Source organism: Stigmatopora nigra, chromosome 17 (assembly GCF_051989575.1).
Source record: "Stigmatopora nigra isolate UIUO_SnigA chromosome 17, RoL_Snig_1.1, whole genome shotgun sequence".
In the NCBI taxonomy this organism is placed as follows: domain Eukaryota; kingdom Metazoa; phylum Chordata; class Actinopteri; order Syngnathiformes; family Syngnathidae; genus Stigmatopora; species Stigmatopora nigra.
In genome coordinates this window covers 6,463,829-6,491,595 of record NC_135524.1, presented here as the reverse complement: position 1 = coordinate 6,491,595, position 27,767 = coordinate 6,463,829, and the positions used below count along the sequence as shown (strand labels likewise).

The following is a 27,767-nucleotide window of genomic DNA, read 5'->3' as shown; positions in this document are numbered from 1 at the left end:
CTCTGCGGACCGACACGACACGCATAGTCTACGGAAAGACAATTTAAAGCACGCGTCTAACGTCCATGGAAAGACGTCACTTGTATGGAAATGTAGAGTGGTGATTTTTAACTAGCCTCTTGCAGACAGCTTGTAAAATGGGCTATAAATAGTCATATTTCTGTGGTGCAGAAGAGAGTCGGGCTAAGTTAGTGCACGGGATAAATTAGCTTAGCAACCGGAAAGTATCACCAGTCTTGGCTCCGCTGACAAATGATGTTGGTGACCGCCGTCAAAGCGGGGGCTCCCACTTTGTGGGGTCAGATCCGGACCACCACATCATTTTCTGCGTACATTTCAAGATGTGTTGAGAATATATTTTTCTTTTTTTTCCCCCTACTCTGAAAAAATATTGGGTTAAATTATTTGAATTAATTGAAAATAGAAGTAGTTGTAGTGGTAGTAGTTGTAGTGGTAGTACTGTAGCAGTAGTACTGTAGTAGTGGTGGTGCTGTAGTAGTAGTAGTACTGCAGTGGTACCACTTAAGTGATTGTACTTTAGTAGTAGTAGTAGTATTGCAGTAGCACTTTAGTGAATGTACTTTAGTAGTAGTAGTATTGCAGTAGCACTTTAGTGACTCTACTTTAGGAGTAGTAGTATTGCAGTAGCACTTTAGTGACTGTACTTTAATAGTAGTATTGCAGTAGCACTAGTGAATGTGCTTTAGTAGTAGTTGTATTGCAGTAACAATTTAGTGACTGTACTTTAATAGTAGTAGTATTGCAGTGGTACTTTAGTAGTAGTAGTATTGCAGTGGTACTTTAGTAGTAGTAGTACTTGAGTAGTAATAGTAGTAGTAGTACTGTCGTCGTGATTTAACCTTAGTAGTACTGTAGTAGTAGTGAAACTGTACTCTTGCTTTAGTAGTAGCAATTTAGTCGCAGTGCTTTAGTAGTAGTAGTACTTTAGTAGCAGTATTTAATACCTGACTGCCGTTGACAATGATGGACATCCAATCTTTTCATCTTATTGCTGTGAATTGAAATGAGTTCATCACTAGAGGTCGAGACGTCCATGCGTTCGTCCACTCACAGTCGAGCTTCCCCGTTCAAATGAATTTGACGTCTAACGCCTTCGTTTGTAGTAAACGAGTTAAATTAGCGTTCACGCAGTTATTTTTTTATAGGGAATTCACCACACTACTTCCGATTTATGCCGCTAGGGGGCTACACCACACGCGAGAAACATCTCCATATCTCAGCATGCAGTGGACAGTGAGTTCCCTACCTGTGTGCGTGTGTGTGACTTCCCACTTTGCAGGGAGGGGTTGAGGTTGAGCGATGGGGGGGAATAAGACCACATACACACTCCATTTGAAACACGACTTGTTCTTTTTCGACTACACACGCGTGTACGCAGATACAGGCGCGCACCAATGTGTCCGCTTCAGACGCGCGTCAGGACAGCAACGCGCCCACTTTTCCTCTCCGCCGTAACTTTTTTTTCCTCACTTTGTACCGTAAAGATGTTATGGATATCTGGGCCTCTTTTTTCTCTCCAATTGGATTGATTTGAATAAATATGACAGGTCGCATCGCCGTCACTTTGGCAAGCTTTTTTATAATGATATTTTTTCATATATATAGATATATCAGTGACATGTCTTGTTCTGTTTTGAGGGTGGGATAAATAATTCCCTGAAAAGAGAGGAGAAAGGGGTTGGGGGGTGGGGGGTGACAGCAGCTTGGCGGCCAACTGTGGATCTCTGCGAGGAACTCCTGCCGTCCAAAAGGGGGAGGGGGGCATCGGCCGTACCCCCCTCTCCTTGATTGATTAGTTATTAGTCATCCCTTTGGCTAAATGGAAGCCATTGAAAAGGCACCGTGGAACACATACATGAATCAAATATTCCTCGTGTCCCCTCAATGTCTCCACAGTAGTTTTGCTTAAGAAGGGAGGGGGTCGTGGCTTAGCATTATAAAGAGAAGGGGAAAACAGCAAAGCTTTATGAGGTTTATTTAGACACTTTCCACCGCAAAAAAAGAAGAGGACTCCAAAGAGAAGAGGAATTGTGGACTCTATTTGTTCTCTTTTGGCTTTGGATGTCATCTCCAGTGGCGTTTTGCATTGTGAAAACATGAAACTTTGGACATCTCCTTGGGTGTCCTGCCTGGTGATTCTCATCCTGTGTTTTGGATCAGAGTGCGGGACGCTGGAGCGGCGAAAAGGCAGATCCAAGAGGGACTTGGTGCGCGCCAGAGAGGCGAGAGGGACCGTCCCGGGGGCTTGCGCCACTCGGCTGCCCCGGGGCAAGCGCTCCCTGGCTGGCTTGGAGCGCCGGGGGCTCCGGCAGCGTCGACGCTCCTCTTCGCAGCCCGAGGCGAGCTCCCCCGAGCGGGGCAAGGCGGTCTATTTCACCGGCAGGGGAGACCAGCTCCGGCTCAAGCCTGGCGTGGAGATCCCCAGAGGAAACTTCACCCTGGAAATGTGGATCAAACCGGAGGGAGGTCAGCGATCGCCCACCGTCATAGCAGGTGGGAACTGGCTTTTTGGCTTTATGGCTTTATGGCTTTTGTTTATGTTTTTCACCCCCTTCATTTTGACAAGATCGTCAACGCTCTTTTTGTGCACAATGTCAGTCAGGGCGCCTTTCAACTTTGCAATCACTTGCCGCACGCGGCGAGCCACGGACAGAGCCGATTTAGCGCGTCAGCTGGTGTCGCCGCGCGTCCACACACGCACTCGCACACACGTACGTATTCCTCCAAAAGACCACTTGGCTATTTTAAAACCATGATGTCATGGACCAAAAAGTTTGCAAGGCGCGAGCACGTCACGAGAATCCGATATGGAGCGCGCGTGGCGCATTTTGGGGGGGACATTTGTCCAAAATCTTGATCCCAGGCAAAATTTCATGTTTGATTTTTATATTTTTGGATTGAGGTGGTTCTTTTGACCTCCATGCAACGATAAATGCCGTCAATTTAGCGGGGTTATCTTCTCAGGTCTGCAGTCGTGCGTACAAAGACGACCAAAAAAGTCGAGGTGTTAAGGCAATTGACAATGCACTATCTTAGATGGACAATAGGGGGCGACACGCAACACGTTAAACGCTTGCAATTACGTCGTTCGGATAACTGCTTGGCTGCCTTTGAACTGGAATGAACCCAGTATACCTCCTCACTCGTATGCAGCACGTTTTGTGTGTATGTGTGTGAGTGTGTGTGTGTGTGTTGGGATCCTTTCATTCAATCATATGAGCAAATTGACCTTTGTTTTTTTACCTGTCTGGTTCCACATCCAAATAATCACAGTTGTGTTTGCATTGCAGGGTTTGTAGGTTTTGGTTTTCTTCAGAGGGACATTCGGTTGGACTACACATACATATTTAACTTATTTGTGGATGCCGTTGATAGTAATAGACATCCAGTCTGTTTTGAATGGAAGGGGCGAATGAACAAATGGATCGGAGGTCTAGTGTCGTCCATGGAAGTTAAAATAGAGGTGCAGGAACAAATTGAATAATCAATAAGCAAATGAATTGCCGACTGTAGACGTCCAATCCGTTTGAATTTGGAGGGTTGGCAATGAATGAAAGTGTTCATTCGCTTCCAGGCTCCGACTTGAAATGGATTTGGTGTCTCCTTGCGATAAACTCATTGAGATTCACAGCAGACGGATGAAAAGATGATGCAGAACACAATTCCATCACAAATATTGTTTTGTTTTGGTACGCTAATATGATCAAACATTCTCAATAAAGCTTAATCTTTTAAATCTAATTCAAGCTTCTGCAAATACCCCATCCCCTTGTTTTGATCCACGGGGCAGCTGTTTTCTAGGCTGACTTGTTTTGACCATTGCAGTTTTTCCTTTCTAGTGTCCCCAGCACTCCCCCTACGCCCAAGAACCGCCTCTTTTTCTCACTCTCTCTTCTAAACTTCTCAATTTTTAGCCTGTTGTTATTTGCAAAGTTGGGAAAACTATCATTCCATCAGGCAACGTTGCGTTAGGTATGACGGCCCCAATCCGATGACGTGATCAGAAAAAGGGTCCAAGTCAAATTCAAAGTCATTGGATGCCTATTTAGCGTGTTGTTCCCCATTTTACTATTGTAACTTTAACTTATTTTAATTTAGCACATTTGTTAATGGTTTCTGACACAAATTTGTCCTCCCAAAATGCGGCTTACACTCCACTGCAACTTATATATTGTTTTTTCCTCTTTATTGTGTATTATTTTGCTGATAGGACTTATACTCAGGTGTGACTTATAGTCCGATAAATACAGTAGTACAGATTTGACTACCAAAGGCATATCAGTACATGCACCATGATGCCAATACTGAACTTCTCAAAGTTATGTCGATTGGGTAACATTTCCCTTCTTTGTTCAGTTCCTTGCGGTAAAACGTGGCCATTAGGGTCTACATAAAGTGGCTTTTTAGAAGTTTCTGGCAAAGTAGACAATTTGGTCATTCAAATAATGTCAATAAGAATCCATTAACACTCGTTTGATCAAAGGTCTGGGTACAGTTTGTGCTTTTCTTAATCTAAGTGCTGCTACATGTGGTCAGAATTGATCCCAGCTTTAAAAAAAACGAAAGAAAGAAAGAAAATCATCTGTTACACACAATCAGAACATCAAGTTCTGTGTCCAAACGTTATGCAAACTTTGTTATGGCCTATTAGCCCCGTATCCGGGTCAGGCCGCGTCGTCCCGCATCAAGGGAAGAAGAAAATAAATGGCAAGGTGAACCAAGACTTTCTCCAGGGAGAAAGAATTCCGTGCATACGTCAGCTGATATTTGCTGAGATGATGGATGTACTGTAACCCGGTACTTCGTTTGCTTTGCTTGTATGCAAACCTAGTTGGAAGTGATTTCTCGTACGGCTTTTCCCAAGCTCGACGGGGTCACGGAAGGTTGTTTTAAAGACGCGAATGACATCGAGATAGCCGCGATGACAGAGCTGCGGAGGATCACGGAAGAATCTTTCCAAATGTGGCAGTAAAGGCTGGGAAAGTGCAAACTCTAGGGCAGGGGTCAGTGACCTTTAGGAAACTGAGAGCGACTTTTGGGGTACTGATTAAACCAAAGGGTGACTGGTTTGATAAACACTTCTGAAATAGGGTTTTCAAATGACTGCTAATGGTGCCCATTAAATTAGTGTGTACTCCCTCCTAAATTCTCATTGACGTCCAATTATGTGGTGTCCATTCGTGCTTTAGCTGTGATTTGAAATGGGTTTATATGAGGGATGCCCCCAATTGCGTGATTGGAAATTGAACCAGTAAGGTCATTTTCAGAAGATTGGAGTTGGGTAAAAAAATATTTTAAAGGGTTGTAAAATGTACCTGTTTACATTTTTACTAAATCATTAGCTGCCATTGAGGGTGAGAACCCCCAATCAATTTTGACTGGGCGCCTCTTTACGTCAATGGCAATGAAACATGTTTAATTTCGATGGCAGTTACTGAGTTAAAAAAACAAGTAACAAATTAATCACAAAGTAGTACAAAATCTATATATAAAGCATCCAACATTTCTATATTTATATTTCCGCTATTGAAACAAACCTTGTAGAAAAACCATCCAGCAGTCACAACCAATTTTATTCTCTGTATAAGTTAATTTATGTGAGCGACATTGTTTAAACAATTTGCTAGAGATGAACTCATTTAAATTCATAGTAGACGTTTGATTGGGCGCCACATGATCAGACGTCTATCAGTGATAGAGTAAAAGACGAATATACTGAACATTAGCGATCATTATCTCAAACTGAACTCTTATTGGTTGCACCATTGAGCGGATATGAGCACCGCCAACTACCTTAATGGGATGTCAATGTCACAATAAAATGTTACAGCGCAAAAAAAGAGAAAGCTGTCTGGGTCCAATAACCCAAACCCTTTTAACTGAATCTATTGGCAGACTCTCAAGTGCAAATACTCCAAGAAGTAGTCGGGAATATTCAAGCCTGACAGTCTAGTTAAATGTTTAAAGTCTCAATATGTGATGTCATGACATTTTTATCATCAATATCGTTTTATTCCCTTCATGTTTTGGATTAAATATCAGCGCATTTTTCCGCCGTTCTTCAGGGAAACCAAAGTTCTCTCACCTCTCGTAAGGTGACAAAGTCAACATGCTCGTCATTGTTTGTCTACGTATTTCTTTGTAGAGTGTGTTAATAACGCCTGCCTTTTATTGTGGCTTTTGTTTCCTGAGGGTGTTTTTGTTGGACTGAGAGGACTGCAAGGCGGCCTTTGGAATGCGTACAAATCCCCGAATGAGTGCGGATGAAAGTGGATGATATATCATAGCCTGGCAAGCTGGCCTGATCAAAACGCGTTCAGTTTTTTTACGTTAAATGTTCAGATTATTATTATTTTTACTATAAATGAGTACATCACTAGTAGACGTCTAATCCCATGATAGATTGGACATCTAGTGGCGTCAACAGATTTGAGGTTATTAAAATATAATCTATCGGTTGCGAAATAAGATAGCTGTGACTTCATTTTAAAGTCAATGGGGTGACTTTGGTGGAAACGTCGCGCCTACCAACATGGCCACCCATCTTAGTAGAGGCGATGAAAGGACTTTTCATGCTTCTGCTGTGAATTTAAAATGAGCTTATCGCCAGTAGACGTCAAATCCATTTTAAGTAGCAGGGTGGCAGAAAATTGGATTGGATGTTTAACACCATCAGTGGCAGACAATGAGGTAAAGCTGTGTCTGGCCAACCCATGTTAGCAATTACATACCGTAATTATGCAGGAATTTTGTGTGTCTGTGTATGTATATATATGAATAAATATATATATATATATATATATATATATATATATATATATATATATATATAGAAATATATATATATATATAGAAATATATATATATATATATATATATATATATATATATATATATATATATATATATATATATATATATATATATATATATATATATATATATATATATATATATATATATATATATATATATATATATATATATATATATATATATATATATATATATATATATAGCTATAGGTATATATATGTATATATATATGCATGTATGCATCTATGTATGTGTATATGTCTATGTATACATATACACGCGTGTGTTTATTGTGTATATTCACACAAATAGAGTCAAATACACTGGTTACATGTGTGTGCGTTTTTTTTGTGCACTGTACGTGCAAGACTAGTCCCAAAGGCAGGTTCTGGAAAAGTGTCGTGTGTTAGATTAATTGAGCATGGCAGAATTATGACAGCTGTTTACACGAGGAGCCTTGCGAACATTGGAGCGCACCTTGTAGCCTTGAGTGCACTAGCTGACAGATGGAGGGCTTTTTCCTTCCAGCTGAGTGAAAAGCCGGTGGACGTCATCCACCTTTAGTTCTGACCTTGACGCTGAACCCGGGCCGTCGCCTTCTTTTGAACATCGCTCCATTGAATTATTTCGTTAATCAATGCATGTTGGAGCTGGTTGCTGTCTAATGAGAAGCAGATCAAAGTTAGTGGCAGAACAAATTCGTGGGAATAGCATGTTCAAAACAATCAATATTATCGTTACTAAGAATTAGCATGTTTCTTTTTACAGAATTTATCCAAACTGAAAACACTCATTTTTGGGTCACACCCTTGTTAGTATTTGTAGAAGTAAGTATTTACAGATTACTTCCTGTGGTTGTTGAGTTAAATCCTTTTGATTTGAGGGCATTTCCAGGTCACTTGCTGGTTTCTTGTCACTTTTTGTTCAGTTTGGGTGTTTACAATTCATTTTTAAAATTTATTTCACATCACTTCTGTTTATTTTGGGTCCCTTTCTAATGATTTTGATACATTACTGGGTCCTGCAGGCTTTTTTGAACCATTTTTGATTACTATTTCCTATTCATTTAGGTCGTTTTAAGATCACTTACTGTTCATTGTTCTCTCTATATTGATTTGCGGTCAAGTTCCCTCATAGTACAATTTGGCCCATTTATGTTATTTGTGGGAATCATTTTCCAATTAAAAATAATACACCAATGAAAATATTTTTTAAAACTGCCATCAATGGCAATACCAATCTATTTGAACCCAAAAATTGGATTTGTTATTTTTTTAATTCATCAGCTGCTATTGCTGGCAGTACATATCCGATGTGTTTTAACTAAGAAGGTTTGTTCATTGGCCTCCATCACTCTTACTTCAAACGGATCTACAAGTGATAAACCAATCGCGCGTATAACCATCACTGGCGCTGAAAGAGTTCATTGGAATGTCTGGTGAATGCTAGCATGCTGATAAAAGCATATCCTTTTAGTCTCAAGGTGCCTCTGAATCTTTGCAACGGGTCCACTGGGCCACAAACTCACATAACTTTGAACCCGAGCGTGTGCGCCGGTCACATGCGTACCTCAACAAGCGTTAAACAAACAAACAGTTAGCATTCAGAGATCCCCTAAGAAGTGAAAACACATTACCATGCTGGAGCTGACACACATGGTCCAAGTGAAACAGGAAAAAGGTGTTTTGGTGCCTCTACAAAAACAAGGCTTCAGCAGAAAAACGGCCTTTTCTGGCTACTTAGCTGGCAAGGGACATTTACACTAACAACTTTAAATGCGCTCAGTGTTCACGAAAACCCTATACAGAGATATTTCCATGGAGTTTCCCTTATGCAAACATGCACTTCAACCCAATTTCCAGGACAACACACCCTCAGATATATGAGAGAAAAATAAATCATATTAATGAGGGGTGTCAAACTCATCTTGCTCGTATCACTTTACTTTTGACGGCCGTTATGACGACGGGGGCTGCTATGACTAATCGAAAGCTCATGGAATTCATTTGATAGTTTCTTCATCATTTTTTGTTGACATAAAAAATATCTAGATTTGAAATCATTGTGAAAAATAAAATGTATTTTCATTCATTTGTTGTCTGTACCGCTTATCCCCATAAGGTTCATGGGTGGTGCTGCAGCTTATCCCAGGAAACTACATGCACCAGGCGAAGGACACCCGGAATTAGTGGCTAGGCAGTTTTCTCCGGGTACTCCGGTTTTCTCCCACATTCCAAAAACATGCAGGGTGCACTGTGATTGGCTGGCTAACCAATTCAGGGTGTCCCACGCCTGGTGCTTGAAGTCAGATGGGTTAGGCTCCAGCACCCCCACAACCATTAAGAGGATAAGCAAATATGAATGAATGAATTGTTTAAACAGGGAAAATAGTAATTTATCTTTTTCTTTTGATTAGAAAAAACTTATAAAAAAATAATGCACCTGATTTACTTTTGCCATCCAAACAAACTGACTTGAGTTTGACACCTTTTTATTAAAACATCTCAACACCAGGAAAAAAGGACTGGGATGTTTCAGATATTTTGAATTGTATAGTTTTTGATCAAGTACATGGTTCTTGTATGTAACATTGTGGCGGGGGATAACGTTGACTGCGGATAACCTTGCGTGACGGATAAAACAAGACCACAATATCTGAGCAAATCCACTGCTCTGTTTGGACAAATGCAACCCCCCGCCCCCAAATTGCATGGAATCTCTGCCATTCTTCACGTTTGCCTGCAGAGACATAATATTTGTACCATGCTTACTCCCTCCGGCTAGCAGACGCCCTTGTGTCGTGGCCAAATATTTGAAGCTTGGACTTGTCAGTCCAGAGCAGCTGCTCTTAGTTTTCTCCACCTGACTTTTAATGTCTTTAATTTGACTCCCTTAAAATACAGGTGCCAAACCGGCACCAGTACCATATCTGCCCCTCCATGCCGGTTTGCTTGGCCCACCCAAAAGTAACTTTGGTAGCATGTAAAAATATAGTATAGTATTGTTATTAGGGTTGTGCTGATCGCATTTTTCTTCTCTAATTTCGGATTACCTCTACAATTCATTTGATATTAATTTGATTTCTTACGAAACATATATATAATTACAATGGCATGGAGAGAACATGCAAACACGGATAAATTGTAACCCATCGGTAATTTAACCCCTCATTTTTTTTTCTCGCTGTCTTTCCCAGGCCTTTACGACAAATGTTTCTACGCCTCCAGTGACCGAGGCTGGCTTCTCGGTATCCAGTCGGTCAGCGAACACGGCAACCGCGACCCTCGCTTTTTCTTTTCCCTGAAGACGGATCGCGCCCACAAAGCGACCGCCATCCACTCTGACGCTCACTATGTCCCCAATCAGTGGGCCTTCCTGGCCGTCACCTACGACGGCATCTATATGAAGTTGTTCGTCAACGGCGCCCAAGTCGGCGTAAGCCGGGAGCAGTCGGGCGATGTCTTTAGTCACCTGACCAAAAAGTGCAAAGTGTTGATGATCGGAGGGAATGCCTTGAATCATAACTACAGGGGAGCGGTGGAGAGGGTGGCGCTGTGGAGACACGCCCGGGGACAGAGACAGATAATCAAGGACATGCGCGGCAATGAGGACCCGCAAGATCTACCTCAATTGGTCATCCGTGAGACTTTTGAGCACCCGGGTAGGAAGTGGCTGACGGTGAAAGACGGTAGCTTCCCTCGGGCCGAAGAGAGGGGTGGCGGACGGATGGCTTTTCAGGCCACCGGGGGGAACGCTGAAGGATTATTAGACACAACGTTAGAGCCCCCAGCTTGTGGGCAAACGGTCTGCGACAATGTGGAGGTCATCAAAAACTATAACCAGCTCCCTAGCTTCCGGCGCCCCAAGAAAGTACGCTACCGCGTGATAAATATCTGGGACGACACACGGACCAAACCAACCGTGTCGGAGCACCAGATCAGCTTGCAACACCAGCGGCTCAACGACGCCTTCAACCCGTACAACATCAGCTGGGAGCTTAGCGTCCACAATGTAACCGACTCTTCGCTCCGAAACAGGCTGATCCTCGCTAACTGCGACATCAGCAAAGTGGGCGACGATGCCTGCGACCCGGAATGCAACCATCCGCTGACCGGGTACGACGCGGGCGACTGCGTGTCGGGTCACCGTAGCCGTTGCCCCGAGAGCAAGCAGGGCAATGGTGTCTGCGACCCAGAATGTAACTGGGAAAATTTCTCCTACGACCTCGGCGACTGCTGCGACCCCCTGGTGACAGACGTGACCAAGACCTGCTTCAACCGCTCCTCGCCGCACAAGTAAGACCACTCCAAGTTATTTATTTAATACCTTGTCACAATGACATGATTTTTTTTCTTATTTCTCGATTGATCTAAAGTTCAATTTTACCCTGTGCTTGTCCTTCAAGATTGGCTTGGAAGTCAATTCTTCTACTTATCCTAACTAGCCTTCTGCAAGGTTCCCATGGATCTTTAAGGTCTAAACATTCATTTATTCAGGCCGTATATGGTGTCAAAATATCTTAACCTTGTTGCCTGAATTTACATTTGACACATATATATCAAAAAGCATGGGAGGACAGTATATTAAAAGGTACATTGAAAAAAAATATGCAAATAAAACATTGAATTTAGAAATAATCATCAAATCTTCCATGTTTTTCCTCTATGTTAAATTAAAGAAAGATGTTTAAAAAATGAAGGTGAATAAAAATACTACATATTCATGTAGAAAATTAAATTGAAAAATACAAACAGAAATACTAAAATAACTCAATATGAATTCAAGCTGATATAAAAAAATCATATGAAAAACCCTTCATGAAATATTGTAAAATCCTTATTTAAAAACAAATTCCAAAAGGTTTGAAACATAAACAAATATAGGAAATAAAGAAAAATATTATAAAATACAGGAATAACACAACCTTTAGGAACATATTATAGAAAAATATTAAAAATAAATGAGTTTCCAAATGTAATACCCATAACATTTATTTTCAATAATTTCAATTTAAATCCCTTTAAGGTTTTCTTACTACTATCTGTATGTTTCCAATTGAATTGGTATCTTTGGACTAATACCTACTTTCCAAGGTTATTTGTCAAATAGAAGCTCGGGCATGGAGGGGTTAAGACTAGTGTTCTTGAAAGGGTTGAGTTTAATTTCCAACGGCCTTAAAAAGTCTTGAATTGAAAATTGCCTTGAGCTGGAGGAGCCCTGTTTTGGTTTGCGGCTGAGTTGTAACTCAACTCCCAGCCTGTGTGGCCTGGGAAATCCTCGGGGGCAGCTCGTCCAATCTTACCCCGGCCCGGTTCAATCAGCGTTCCGCACACGCGCGCGGCAAAACAAATGCCGGTAGCCATCCGGATGGTTTTTTTTGCGTGCGTGTAGTATACGTTTCTCTTCGCCTCTCTCCCCCACCTTCTCTGACTTTGTTTCCTGTAGCCACTGGTCCTAATTAAGCCGTCTTGATTGGAGGCGGCCGTTGATTTGGAAAGAGTGAGATTGTAAACAGTGTAAAGGCAAATAGAGGTCAGGAAAGCCAGACCAGAATGACTTTCGCTCGTAGCAATGGAAATTATTGTAGACGTGCCGCCCTCCCCAGGAAACCACGCAGACAGGTTTCTTCGGGAAGGTGAGGGAGCCTGGATTTTCCAATGAAAAACATTCCTTAGGAACGTTTTTTTAATGTCATCTTCCGGGTGTGCGGCACGCGAACATACGGATCGCCGCATTTGGCGTGATTACTTGAGAATGCGCAGACATTCATAAATCTTTTTATTTTTTTTACAGTTGCAGCTTGTAAATGATGGCCAAGCTGGCAGAGATTGTAGATACTTGGAATATTTCTTAAAAGGTCTTTGTAAACCTCCCAGTGCGAGATTTTTTTTTCCAGTATACAAAAACAGTAGTATTATTGTTAGTAATATTGGTAGATCGTTTTGATTTTTTTGTGAGGGTTAAAGGTTTTGAAGCTGAAGCTTGGATAATTTAGTATACTTTTATCCTATTCTCTTTTTATTGGTAACTTCCAATAGAATTTTGTGCATTTCTTGGCTGGAAATTTTTTGCCACTTTTTGACAATTTTCAGTCATTTACAGGTAATTTTCTGGGCCACTTTATGTTGATATTGGGTAATTTTCAGATGATTTCACTTCCTGTTATATTTGAGCTCACCTCCTGTTTATTTTGGGGTAAGTTGAAGAAAAGTTTTGGTCAAAAATAACAACCACCAAACAGTTTTTCAGTTGAAAAAGAATAGTAATAATTTGTGGGCTGGGTTTTTTTCCTCCAAATTTGTTTTACTTATTGGACAAATTTGGCAAATAACTGTGTGAATTATGTGAAATTGAGAAAAAGTGTAGGACAAGTCGCGTTTAGAAATTTGAAAGGTTTTTGCCATTGCAAAAGCTGCGGCACAATCAACAAGGCTGGCTGAGTAAAAGCAGAAGGGCTTGACATCTCTTCCAGCTTAGTCATCATTCAAAGCTCATTCATCAAGCGGCGGAGAATTTACTTCATTTAGACATCAACAACTGGCTCTCACTGTCCAAATCTCCTGGCTATTTGACACATGGGCGCGGAGTTTGACGCATACCAAAAAGAATGAAAAACAGGGGCGAGAGTGAGATTCTCATTCAGAATAATCCTTCAATTGACTACTTGTTTGATTTATTCATAGATTTCTTCTAAATTATGGTATACTTTACTGATATCCTGAGCTGTAGGGTAATTGTGAATTTTCATTTTTTTAATACTTCTGCCTGTTTTTTTTCATGTTGGCTTTCATTGACAGTGTGACACGTCCAATCTGTTTTAAATGGGAACATTTTTAAACATTTCCTGTTTAATTACGGTCACTTTCTGAAGATTTTGGGTGAATTTCTCATGATTTTACGTATTTTTTGACTTTTAAGTGTGCCCTATGTGAGTAAATATGTGCCGTGTTGCATTTATACATTTTTTAATCGCTTAATAAGGGGAATTGCAATCATTAATAAAGGAATCGATTGGCCGAGGTATGGGAATTTTACCTTTCCATTCATTTTCTGTTCCACTTATCCTCGCAAGGATTGCAGGGGTGCTGGAGCCGATCCCAGCCAACTAATTTCAAGTCAATACATCTCGACGTGACAGATTGATTGATGGATGGATGGTTGAAGCACCCCTTCTCTCTCTCTCTGCCACTCCCTCTCTCTGCTGTATTTAGCTAATCTCCCAGGCCCTTGACTCGAGTGTTTTACAGTTGGTCGTCTAAACCATTAGGCCCTGTCCCATAAAACATAATGGAGTGCTTATTCGTAAATACAAGGACTTTGTACTTCCCTTCTGAAGCCCCGGCACACTTATAAAAACACCTGTTGCCGAGATTTCACCTGCGCTTTTGGGGAGGTAAACGACCCTAGCCTTTTACGTCATTAGTCTAACCGGACGGGATAACGGATTTTCGGATTATTTTTGGACGTTCCGCCAGAGAGTTCCTCACTCTCAGTCGTTAAATCGCAAGAGGATGCAGGGAAGATGATGCTAAAGTTCTAAGAGTGTTACTCCGATGCACTGTGAAGAGCGAGCACTTTGGAGACTTGGGGGCGTTTTTGCCAGCCGCTTTATCCTGTTAACTCTTTCTGCTTGCTGTGGTTAGCCTTCCCAATTCTGAAATCTCTTCCATGAGACTCAAAATGGAGCAGAGACTGAGAGTGAGATTTAACGGGATACAAACCATTATTTTAAGGGCTACGATGTTAACCCGCTCGAAATATCAAAGTTATATCGCCCACCAGAGTCTAATAAATGTGCCATTTTATGCCTTGCTGACTCCAGGCTTACCCTCAAAGTTTTATTAAGCAGGTTTAGGGCTGTCTATGAATTATACATAGCAGTCATTGAATTTGGTGGCCGTTTAAAATATAAATATCCATATCGCTCTGATCAGAGTGTCCAAACGATGCCCCGCGAGTCTATTTAGGTCTGCTTTTTAATGGACAGCAGTAAATGATGACTATCATTTAATATATCACACGCAAGAATCTTAAATTCAGCCTACATTCTGTTGCATTTCCTTTTATGGCAACCTATTAGTTTAATTCAATCCAGTTGATATTAATACAATTAGTTCCTTATACAAGAACACTGAAGTTGTAAAGAGAAACACGGGTCTTAGAAACCGAGCAGATCCCGCGTACTTGGTCTGAACGTTACGAGGAAATCTCACTTGCAACCGTATGTTGTGTTCCGTGTTGTTTTGAAGAAAAAAAGATGACAAAGGTCCAGCAGATGTGTTCAATTATTGACACTAGCGATTGGCTGCTCTTTATGATATTGTCTGCCAGGGTTTAATTTGTTAATTAAACCAACGACTGTTATACTTGGACGATAAGAGTTATCACGGGGCGGAACGTACGCGGTTATCGTTGCCGCCTTTTTAGCCAATGCCGGGCCGCACATCTGAAGACAATACTTCACTCCGATTAATTGGTGGCTTGTCGAAAATGACGAACGCCTCAGAGGATCAGAGGATTCAAACTAAATAATCACCAAATGTTTTATTGAACTGGTCGGCGTCCCAACGTGAAACATATGTCGCCATGATGTTCGCGAGAAGTTGCGGTTTGGCTATCGGGATTGCCACAAATCGGGGAAATGAACGGTCTCACTTGTTTTGGGTTGCCATTTATTGGCTTCTTGCTCTTCTGTGACAAACGTATCGACATGCCGCGATTTCCTCTCCGTTTGACCCATGCAAATTTTGGTTTGTTTGTTGCCAAAGCTGGACTGTTTTGCAGCTTAGACACAAAGAATGTTTTCTGAGTGTCCTTATGGACCAGAGGTGTCCACACTATGGCCCGCGGAAATTGAAATTTAATTCTATTTACTAAAAAGAGTACAATATTTTAGCATGAAACAAAAATTCGACATGTATTATTTACTTTTGCTGGGTTTGACATCTATGATGTAGAATTTTAGAATTTTAGTTTACATTATTACAATATTTTCAATTAATTCAATGTGATAAATTGAGCTATGACTTCAACTTGGAAGGCTGGCATTGAGTAATCAGATTTCACTGAGATCCAATCAAAATGGAGAGGACATCTATCATTGCCAATAGCAACCAATGAGTTCCTTCCCATTCTTATGACATAATCCTCTTATTCTTCCTACTTCCTTGTACAGTAGTTTTATGTTCTTTAAAAAAAAAAAAAGAAGCTTGTTTTGATGTGCCTTCACTGTCATTTCCAGGGCCTATTTGGACGTGAAAGAACTCAAAGAGGTTCTGCGCCTGGATGGCTCCACTCACCTGAACGTCTTCTTTGCCAACTCCTCTGATGAAGATCTTGCGGGGGTCGCCACATGGCCCTGGGACAAAGAAGCCCTTACACATTTAGGTTGGATGACATGCACAATCATGAACAAAGATTCTACACTTATCTGACAAGCCAGTCTATGTATTGTTTGCGCATATGTTTTAATTTACCTTTTTACATACAAGAATCAGATAAAAAATACGAAAATTGTCTGTCCGTCGTTGATCATGTAATTTCTCCTCTTTTAGGTGGCATCGTGCTAAATCCATCCTTCTATGGCACTTTCATCCACACGGACACCATGGTTCACGAAGTCGGTCACAGTTTGGGCCTTTACCACGTCTTTCGAGGGATTTCCGAGATCGAGTCGTGCAATGATGCATGTTTGGAGACCGAACCTTCCATGGAGACTGGAGATCTGTGTGCCGATACCAACCCTACGCCCAAGTTTAAAGGCTGCCACGATCCCGAGCCGGGAAATGAAACGTGCGGATCTCCGCATTTCACGCAAACGCCGTTCAACAATTACATGAGTTATGCAGGTGAGTAAGCACTGTCAATGACAGCCCATTGACAGTACACACTGTAATGTAATAGTACAATGACTGAATGCAATATATGTAGTTTTTTTTAGAGCATCTTAAAAGCATGGCTGTTTTAGTCCCACTTGTTATACAATTTCTTCATTTTCTTACCGACAGATGACTCTTGTACGGACTCCTTCACTTTAAATCAAGTGGCCCGAATGCACTGCTACCTGGACCTGGTCTACCAGACGTGGCAACCTGCTTCCAAACCTCCCCCAGTGGCGATGCCCCCTCAGGTTGTGGAGCAGCATCACAAATCTATCACTTTGGAATGGTTCCCACCCATTTCCGGACACTTTTACGACAGGTGAAATGACCCGGATAGGTAACCTATCCCCTGAATTAGTTAGCCTCAAGTCACTTTGACTTTTGACGTTTTTAAGGAGTAGGGGGTGCATTTATTATGCATTATTACGAACAATATAGAATAGAAACACTGTTTCTTAATATATAATGATGGCGGCTATGATCAAATTGATATTTATTATAGATTTTGGGTTGTGTCCAGATAAAAATATCTGAATTCATTCACTTTAAATGATGATTTTCACAATTATAAGAAGCCCTGAATTTTTTTGGAGCATTGCACATGTTGTAGTGAGCAACACTCTTGGCCAAAAACTTTTTATTTGAGTCCATTTGATGTTTTTTGGCCTGTATCTAAGTTTGGTTTCTGTGTTTGTCTCTTGTGTTTCCTAGAGAATTGGGATCAGTGTGCGATAAATGCACTGAGGGGGAAGTTCTGCTGCAATACGCCTCCAACTCATCGTCACCGAGACCGTGCGCCCCCTCTGGACACTGGTCTCCGCTCGAAGCCGAAGGTAAATTACCAGTCACCTTTATATCCTGTACTATTTCTGTAAAATATGGTGATAAATATTGCCCAATTGTCTAAATTTTCGAGACTTAAGTACCTTTCGCCATAGGTAGACCTGTGCATGAAATACTTGTTTGTATTGCAATTGGCTGGCAAACAGTTTAGGCCCACAGTTGCATGGGGTAGGCCCTAGCACCCCCTGTGACCCCTTGTGAGGATAATCGGTACAAAAAATGAATAAATATCGTTACTTTTCAGCAAAAATATGAACACTACTGTGCTACATTGATTTGCACTGGATAGTTTTTGGTTGCAGCACTACTTGATGCATTTAACACTTGTTTTTTCTCTGTCATAATTGCTTTCTAATGTTTCCCCGAATGATCAACAATTAATTATATCGTGATAGGAAAATTATTTTCCAGGCTTCATAGCACTATTTCACTATCAGTGCTTAACTAGACGAGGATCTGGTTTTATTATCGTTTGGAGTCAGAGCTCCAACCTTTCAAACATTTTGCTAATGACTCACTTCCGAAACATGCATTCATTCGGTCGACTCCCAACAGATCAGGAATTAAGGTACTACCATTCATGGAGTGGGAGGACTCACGCTTAAGTCTACAATGTCAAAAGACCTTGTTTTAAATTAAATTCCCCCATTAAAAATCATCGGATTTGAGTGCAATAAAAGATGACATAAGTGGGATTTCAGATTAGTATTTTTAAGTGCGTCGATAGCGAATCCCCTTTCTAAGAACTGAACTGAAATGATGTATTTATGCCGTTAAAATACTTTGTGTCCCATCTGTTAACCACTGAATCACTTTGGCAGAGCTCACATCAAGTACAAGCTCTTGGTTTTATGGAATGAAAATGACACTCATTGTGCAAGTCAAACATTTTCTCTTTTAAATACGACTGACATTTCTCATAGCAGTCTCCAAAAAGGTTGCATTGTTTAAAAAAAATTGGACATAACATTATTTTCCATGTGTTTGTGAAAGGTTTTTTTCTCCTTTTTATTTGTCTATTTATTTTATTTGTGTCTATAAGTCTAAAAGTATAATTAATTGATCAAAAAATGTGGAAAAACCCCTAAAACAGCATACAAATTGAAAAACTGATAAACCCCCAAAAGAAACATAAAAACAATTAGAAACCACATTAACCATGAAATACCTAAAACCCCTAAAGCACCACAAATAAAATTAAAGACATAATCAAATTAAAAAAGAAGAAATCTAATGGTTTTTGAAATATATTTATGAATGCTTTCCCTCACCAAATGAAGAAAATCTTCATAATACAATGACATTACAATTTCAACGTATATTTCCTCACCAAATCAAAATCTTTGAGCTTCTCTAGTCATGATCCTGCAAACAAACAATTAATGACCATGCAATCCGTACCAGTAATATTTATTTTTATGACAACAATGATTGCCATCTTATTCATGTTTATAGTATGCAAGCTGAAATGCTTCTCCAACCAAAACCTATTACTCATGCGCTATTACACCTTTTTAATGACTACTTTAGTGCTTGCCGACAATGATATCAAATTTACGCGCATGCTCGTTATTGGCACAAGGCCAAACATCCAAATTTAATGGGGCGTCTGTAGCTGCACGATATTTGTCTACTACTGTAATCTATAGGTGATTTAAAATCACTCGACCTTGCATAATTCTAAAGCATAATGCGCGTACCACAGACAAGTCTGGGCATGTCCAACATGCTCTACTTAACGACTCCATTTTCTTGTTCCAATTGTCAACTTTCATACGCAGCATAACATTATCTGGCTATCATTATGGCTTTATTTGAATAAATACATTAAGATTTAGAACTAGAATCTTACCAGAGTTGCATTTGAGTGCAAAATAAGATTTGTTTAGATTTTTTTTAACAAAGCTTGTTTCTTCACTAGACACATAATGCTTTCGGCAGCCAATGGGTGACCATTTGGTGGGATATTAAGAATTAATAGCATTTGTATTGGTTAATGTAGTACTCGATAAATGCCTAACATTTGTTCATTCATTGCCAGTTCTCCCAGTTTAAATGGAGTGGATCTCAATTAGTGACAACTCATTTAAATTAAAATTAGAAGCATGATTGGTCATCACATGATGATAGTAAAAGATCACCAATGGCACTCAAAGCATTAATACTATAGTATATACAAATACATTATCATGCCCAGTAAAGTGTGTTGATTTGGAATCATTTCCTATTGATTTTAGGGCATTTCACTTCCATTTTACTTGTCACTTTCTGTTGTTTTTTGGGCATTCGGAGGTAACTTCAATTTGATTGATAAATGGACAAACGTTCATTCGCTGCCACCCCTGCCAGTTCAAAGAAATTGGGCATCTAGAGGCACCAATGGCAGTGTCTGACGAAGAATGGAGAATTTTACCATTGAGAGAATATTACATGTATATATTTTGTCGTTTATTTAAAAATAATTATAATATAGCTACAGTATGGACCGAGAACATACAATCAAGTATGGGAAGGCAAAAAAATGACACATTTAATTCTAATCTGCTCATCATACGATAAATCTAAGAGCTATTACAATGTCTCCTCTAAATATTGCAATTGCAACATAATGTGACACTGATTTTCCAGCTGTTTAGTCAGTATCTTTGGCTTCCGTCAAGTTTGCGCGCCGTTGGGGACGGAGGAGACGGGGGGCGTGCGTGCGTGCGGTGGGATTATCTCGTCTGCCTTGGGAGTGTTTAACAGTGTGTGACAGTGAGTCATTCACCATGAGAGAGCCTTCCTAGAAAGCACAAGTGTGCATGTCTGGGCATATCCCACTCTTGGTTTACCCCTCTTTTTTAAATCTCAGGCAAAACCTAGCATCTATCTGTATATTACATAATGAGAACAATATTTATGAAGCATTCATTCATTTTCTACACTGCTTATTCTCACAAGGGTTGCAGGAAAATAACTATTGCCGTCATGCATGTATTTGAATGGACGATAGTATTACAAATTTTAGTGCTATGGACAAAGGTAGATTTTCAATCATATGTTTTTTTTGTCATTTTTCTGCTGTGAATTTAAATTAGTTAGTGGAAAATACCCAGTCCATTTGAACAAGTCACATGGATTGGGTAAGGGCTGTTTTGAATTTGAGTTAGGCATCTAAGAGATAAAGTGGGAAAAAAAAACGGCCAAAAAAATGCATTTTTAAATTTCTATTTAAATGATGGTTCACTCATTTAAAAAAATATTTTTAGCTGTTTCTATGTCTTATTACTTTTTCATACGTTTGCACAATTTCCAATGATTTTGTTGTTTTTGTAGTTCACAGTTATATTAGTTTGACTCTAGTAGATGTATATATAGTTTTTAAGAAAAAGCTGCTTTTTAAAAAAGTTTTTCTGGGATTTTTTCTGGTGATGTTTGTCTATGAATTGATGGGATGTATAACCAGCACGATTAAATTGGTAAAAAATGACTTTTGGCACTTACAATGATCAGCTAGGAGGGTTGGCAGCCAAGCAATGGTAGTCAAAAGTAGTGGTAAAAAAATCATTCAAAATGTAAATGAAATATGTTCTCTTGTGGATTTAACAGCTGTAAAGGATTGCGATTTCGAAAGGGACCTGAAAACTCAAGTTACTATGTCAACATTCTCATCGCTAAACATTTGAATAGCAGTTTCTTGATCCTTGCAAACTAAATGAAAATGGGGCCTGCAGCAAAAGGTCACATAGCAAAACGCGAGTATTTCAGCCAATACTTTTCTCCCGGCCTAAACTTTGGCACCCCCTCTTATACCCCCCCCATACACACACACACACATTCTTTCTCTTTTCACTTACCTCCATTCTGGCCACACACGCAGTTACAGTACAAACATAAATGTGTTGAGATAATGTGGCTTGGAAAGAATATTCAGTGTTCACTTGATTAAACAGTGGAATTTTGCACAGTGCCCAGAAATGAGGTTAGCAAATGGCTTCGTCGTTAGCCAGCTTGGAAGTGTACAAAAGAAAATCGGGGGAGAACATAGTGTCTGCCGCTCACTGGCTTCTAAAAGCGCTCGCTCAACGTGAGCGTACGTCACTTGGGATAATGCGAGTTAGCTGTGTGCCCGCTCCAAATGGGGACTGAGTGTGACTAAAGAGCAAAAAAATCACACACAAAAATTGAATGAAAATGCAAAATTGATCAAATAATCATTACAATATAATACATTAATAATTCTAATAAATACAAATTAAAAGAAATGTTGATTGATATGAAAAAGGACAGGATTATGCAACAACTACTATAATTTTGCTTCTAAATGCTTCTAAATTTGTCACAAATTGGAAAAAAAAACATTTTGTCATTTTCTGTAGTGCTTTTCCTCACAAGGGTTGCCGGGGGTGCTGAAGCTTACTTTGAGCCAGTGAGCAAGGGACACCCTGAAAAGGTTGCCAGCCAATCACAATACAAATGGGTATTTGCATTGATAGTCATACTTGAGGACAATTTAGTCTTCAATTACCTTGACGTGCATGGTTTTGGGATCAACGAGGAAACAGGGTTACCCAGAGAAACACAAAATAGAAAACAAAAAAAAATGCAAACAAATGACATAAAAACACAAAAAAACATGCATATTTTTATATTTGACAGGCCCTCCTGATGTGGAGCAGGCATGCGAACCGAGCGTCCGCACCTGGAGCCCCAACTCGGGTATCGAGCAGGGCATCGTGGGTTTGTCCGAGTGTCCGCTCCAGGGCTGCATGCTCCAGCTGGAGTTCCTTCACCCTCTGGTGCCGGACTCCCTGACCGTCTGGGTCACGTTCTTCAGCCCAGAAGAAACGGCATTACCGGCCATCCATAACATCCTGTTGCTTACCGTCAGTGGCAACAACATCTCGCTGGGGCCCAGCAACGTTTTCTGTGACACGGCGCTCACCCTGAAACTGGACGTGGAGGAGGAAGTCTATGGAGTGCAGTTCTTCACCATGGAGCAGCACCTGGAGATCGATGCTACCCTCTTGGCGTCCAAGCAGGACTGCTCTCTCTGCGCCGACTGCAGACCGTTGCGGTACCGCCTGCTGCGCCACCCGGCTTTTACCCACGCGCCGCACGGCCTCCTTTTCAATGAACCGTCACGCCGATATACAGACAGGTGAGTTACCCGGTAGGTACATTTTTTCACTCAACTGTCCGTGAAAAATCAAGACCAAGAGTTTTGTCCAAACATCCCCTCACAGTCCATCCATGTATGGATTCCTTGTAAAATTACTGCAAAAGTACAGGCGCTTTTTTACTAAGGTTGAATCGGTATATCAGCTCCCGATACCGATTCTGTGTGGTATCAGTTAACACCAATACTGTCCGCATCCCCTATTTTTGGGGGAGAAAATATACATTACTTTCTTTTAAAACTAAGCTACTGCATACTGTTTTGAATCGTTAGACACAGATGAACTCGTTTTTTAATTTTCTTTTCATTTTTGGGGGCGTTTTGGATTTTTTTTGTATATTTTGGGATTATTTTTGGCAGGTGTTGCAGATCCGTTTCTGTGATTTTCATGGTTTTAGCGATTTTATGCGTTGTTTGCTGTTTTTCCCTTTTTGGACGCAAACGTTTTTCACGGTCTTTCAGTTTTTCATGGTGTAACCATGAATTTAGGCATCAGTTTTGTAGCTCTTTGTTTTTTTTTGGTTGCTGTTTTCCATAGTTATTAGATTTTTAGCATTTTTTTTTCAAGTCATCCCAATTCACCATGCAAATTTATACATAGTCTTTTTTAAGATTTATAATTAAGACCCATATTTTATGAAAACAACAACTAAAAAACATCCAATGAGTGAAAATACCTTCAAAACATGTGGAATCAAACTTTTTAAGTAATTTTTGATGGCAGTTATTTTTTGCTAGACACATTATTTCTGTTAAGACTTTGATTTTTGTGTTTCACAGTGCAGTGGAAAACGATCCACCACTTTTGCAGTTTCAAACCTGCGGTCGGACATGAAATTCCAAAGTCGCAGGTCAATCGTTGCCCACATTTGTTTTTCCCTTGTTCCGTGAAGGAAGGGCAAACAGATGGCTTGTTGAAAGTATTATGTGCGCACTGCGGTGAGAGTTTAGTGCTTTGCTCCCGCGGAATGTGCTGACTTGTCAAAGATTTGTGCTATACGTGGCACCGATGCGTGTTGTGCCATCCCGCTATCGTGCCGTCAGCATGGTTCACACGAGAAGGTAAATTGCCCTGATAACATTCAAAATGGCGAGCATGCATGTAATGCCAGATGATCGTTGCATAAAGCATCCTGACGAGGACTTCCTGGTTTTTTGGATGGAAGGTCTACTAAAGGCTGCACCGAGTGAGATGCGTTTTATTTGCGGGGAGGCTTTGGCGCAACACCGTTATTATTGACGTAGGTCGTTTAAAAGCTGCGGTGTATTCCGTGTACTGCGGTTGCATTCCCGCGGTCGGGGTCAGTGGCAGGCATCGGTGGACTGTTTACCTTCTTGAGTGCACATCGAATGTTGTCGCTGGTCAGAGGTAGGATGGGAACATCTGGGTTGATCTCCATACGATTTGCTATACAACGCTCTCGATGGTTGTTATCTCTCAATATGGTGGTACGGCGTTTATCAATACATGGGTCAGGAAATCAATTTAGGATATTCTTTGGTACAATTGTTCACAAAGAAAACTAGCTATTTCTACACTAAAAAAATGCCACTTTTAAGATACATTTGGCTTTGAAGAACTAGAAAATAATGTCATCTTTTTTCAGTTTTAAACATTTTGAACTTTTATCATAAGATCTAGGTCATCAACCTGGCATATTTTCTTATTTAGGTTCAAGAAATCTAACCAAAAATAATCTAGAAAGACTAGCGTCTCACTATAGGTATCAAGTAAATAAAGTGGAGTCATAATCAATCAAAAACAATTTCCTGAAGACACTATTTAGTGATGCTTTGGTACGCTCAAATACCTCTCTCCCGAATTATGCCCCCCCCCCCATGCCAAAACAAGGCCAAGAGGTTTGAAACCCCCAAATTGAAAGTGAAAAATAATGGAATGCGAAAAAAAGACATTCCAAAAATTATTTACTGCTGTCTTTGGTTTAGCTCCAACAGTAGTACAGCACTATTGCAAAGAAGAAAACACTACTTCATTGACTTCATTTTAAATGGAACACATATGAAGGCTCTGCAAAACACAGTCCTGATGCCAACAGGAAAGTATTTGAGAAAAAAGACAGTGTTTCTGCTTCTTGTTTATCACAAAGGATTCTCCCTTGTTGGGGGGGGGGGGGGGTGCACCGTGATTGATCTTCACTGTCAGCTTTTACCTGATCTGGGTCAAACGGAGCAGAAGGAGCAATTGGATTTTTTTCACCTCCGTTCATGGGTGGTAGTTTGTTTGAAACGACCCCAGACTGGGAGGTCAGTGCAAAAAGATAAATTATGGAGCAAAATCAAGACGTGTGAAATGAAGAGGAGATGCATGAGGTTGAAGGTTGGACTATTTGGGGTTAAATCATCGGAGAGGGCCAATAGGTGATGGAGGAGAACATTAGGGGGTTGAGAATGGGGGTGGATCTGACCCCCATTCAGCTGAGGCACCCCAGTCGATAGGCTAATCCTCTCAGTGATGTGGGTTTCAGAGCTGTCACTGGGTCAAAGGCTATCTCAGAGCTGATTTGAGGGGACCTCCCAGAGAAGTAACTCCCCACAAACCCTCTGTAATTGGGAAAGACTGCGGGATTGACAGCTCATTCCCGTGCTATCCCATGAGAATCCAAACAGTTCCTTTGCCGACAGGTCTAATAAATGCAGATCAATGAAGGTACGCCATCAGTAGACACAATTAAACCAACCGTTGCAATTTATCATTTTTTCCAAAATCACTCAGATGACTCTTTCAGGGCACTTGACGATGATAGATGTCTAAATAGGAGCGCCAAAACACATACATATGGCAATATAGAACAAAGTGTGTAGCAATACATTGCCATACTTTGTATGACAATAGCTTATTGATATTTTCCTGACAAGAATTGATATAATGTTTTAAAAATATGTTTTTGTTTGATTAAGAATTAAACAGGTCTCTACTGCCACTGAACCAAAATTTTCATGAGACCACTAGGATAGTATATTATGTTACTTCATTGGCTGGCATTGACATAAAAAAGCAAAAACTGTGAAAACCTAGAAAAAGCACAAAAAAAACCTCTACAATGATATAACCACAAGCGACCCCAACAAAAACAAAACACAAAGATGTGAGAAAATCCAAAACAGTATTATAAAAAAATCTTCAAAACCAAATATGAAGCCACAAAAAGGGAAATCCTGCAAAACTGAAAATAACCTTCAAGAATGCAAACAAAGGCTAAAAACAAACAGAACGGTAAAAAAACAACCACAAAAATATAAATAAACGAGAAAAACAACAGAAAAGTAGAAGGCTGCCTCTCTTTAAATGAATTGGACGTTACTTGCTGTCAATGGCAGCCAATGAGTGAATATCAACTCCCTGATTGAGAAAACAATGCAAAAGTTATTGACACAAAACCGTTTGTTTTTCTTATCCAAAATCTGTTACAAAAAACAAAAACATACAAACACTCCCTTCACATAAACACGCAAAACATACAACAGCACTCACTTAATCTAAGTACCAGCACACTTACAAACATGGCAAGGTATTTTTATTCACCTTGTTCTAGACATGGACCAAAGATAAAAACCCTTCATTCCTTTCCGACAAGCTTCTCGTGAACAATGTCTGGATCTGCCAAAGGATGAAATCTTATCAGAGATAAATACTTGTACGGCTGACTTCTTTGCCGGCATTTAAACGTATCACAAATGTTTTTCCTTTCATCTATTCCATCCCCAAACAATACTGTCAGCACCAATAGCAATAAAAGAGTTCACTTTTCTATTCCCACTACGCTCAAGCTGTGCCCATTTTCTATATAAAAAGAAGCAGAGCTTTGAAAAGGAATTCTAGGAAAAGTATCTATATGAAAGGTTTACGTTGTACTACCATTGCATGGTACAAAATTTGATTTGTCCCCATGGAGATTGCTATTCCGACTCATAGTCTGTCACGTCTTCATTTCTACTATACTCCTTTAGTACTGTAAATCACTTTGATTGGACTGGACCTACGGTATATAAATAAACCTGCCATGCTTGCTTTATCACAAGACATCCACCAGAGAAAAGTCTTTTGTTGTATGAGGAGCATATTTAATCACTAAAATAGGGAGCTTTTTATGCGTACTTTGTACTGAAAGTAATATATTTAGTACTCTCAGTGCATTAGTTAACTCAGGGCCTGTCATTAATGGTGTGAGACATCTAATCCAACTGGGAAATGGGAAGTAGGGTTCCCAGTTTCTACAACTGACAAACAAGTTTAACTGGAAAATAACCCCAAAAAATATGGAAAATGTAGAAGATAATGAAACATTAAAAAATACTATGATGTAGGAAGATAATGAATAACAAAAAAAGATATAAGTAAACCCACGAAAAATTGCATAAACCTTCCTAAAAAATGCAAAAAAATGTCAACACCATGAAAAAAAGAGAAGAGAAAAAAAGTTATCTAAATTCATATATCAACACATTACATTTATTTTGGGGTCTCCTCCCACTCAACCACACCCACTTTTTGCCATAATATCGTGGGGTGTCGTGAATAGGAATCACACCAAACTTAAAAAGGCCAAAGAAAGGCATTTATAGATTTTCCTGGTGTGAACACGTGATAATATTTCGTTTTTTGGGCATTTCAGAAATAAATTAAAGACATGATCTTTACAAAACCGCATTAACTGTAGCCTTTTGTTTCAGTGTTTGTCTTTCATCAAACTCGCCATTGTCCAAGTGTTGCCAGGACAGGAAGCAGTGCGGTCGTTTTTGAGCGACTCCGTTGAATCATCAAATTGAAAAACGTGAATCTCTGTTAGCCACAGTGGCTAGTATTGTGACGGAGAAGCTGGCTGCCCGAGCAAATGTGGTCAAAACAGGACATGAGTCACGACCCGCTGGGCATCAGCCTTGCTTCATTTTTGGAATAGCTTTTAGGCATTGCAGAAATTGCACGATTTCAACTTAAAATATAAGAAAAACCCTAATATCCCAAACTAATTCACAATTGCCCTTGCTTGAATTAAATTGGAAGCTTTAATTCTCATTATACAAGTCTA

The 27,767-nt window shown here is 40.1% G+C and overlaps 1 protein-coding gene across 2 annotated transcripts in view; it reads left to right on the top strand.

Moving 5' to 3' along the window:
* The first annotated feature begins 1,732 nt into the window (after nt 1-1,732).
* pappaa (pregnancy-associated plasma protein A, pappalysin 1a) overlaps nt 1,733-27,767 on the top strand; it is a 69,158-nt gene continuing 43,123 nt past the window's right edge. For both annotated transcript variants that reach the window (XM_077737575.1, XM_077737574.1), the window contains exons 1-7: nt 1,733-2,514; nt 10,034-11,132; nt 16,079-16,224; nt 16,392-16,685; nt 16,845-17,037; nt 17,430-17,551; nt 22,200-22,701. In XM_077737575.1, the coding sequence (XP_077593701.1) occupies nt 2,118-2,514; nt 10,034-11,132; nt 16,079-16,224; nt 16,392-16,685; nt 16,845-17,037; nt 17,430-17,551; nt 22,200-22,701 (2,753 nt within the window). In that variant the 5' untranslated portion in view covers nt 1,733-2,117. The remainder of the gene's footprint in view (nt 2,515-10,033; nt 11,133-16,078; nt 16,225-16,391; nt 16,686-16,844; nt 17,038-17,429; nt 17,552-22,199; nt 22,702-27,767) is intronic.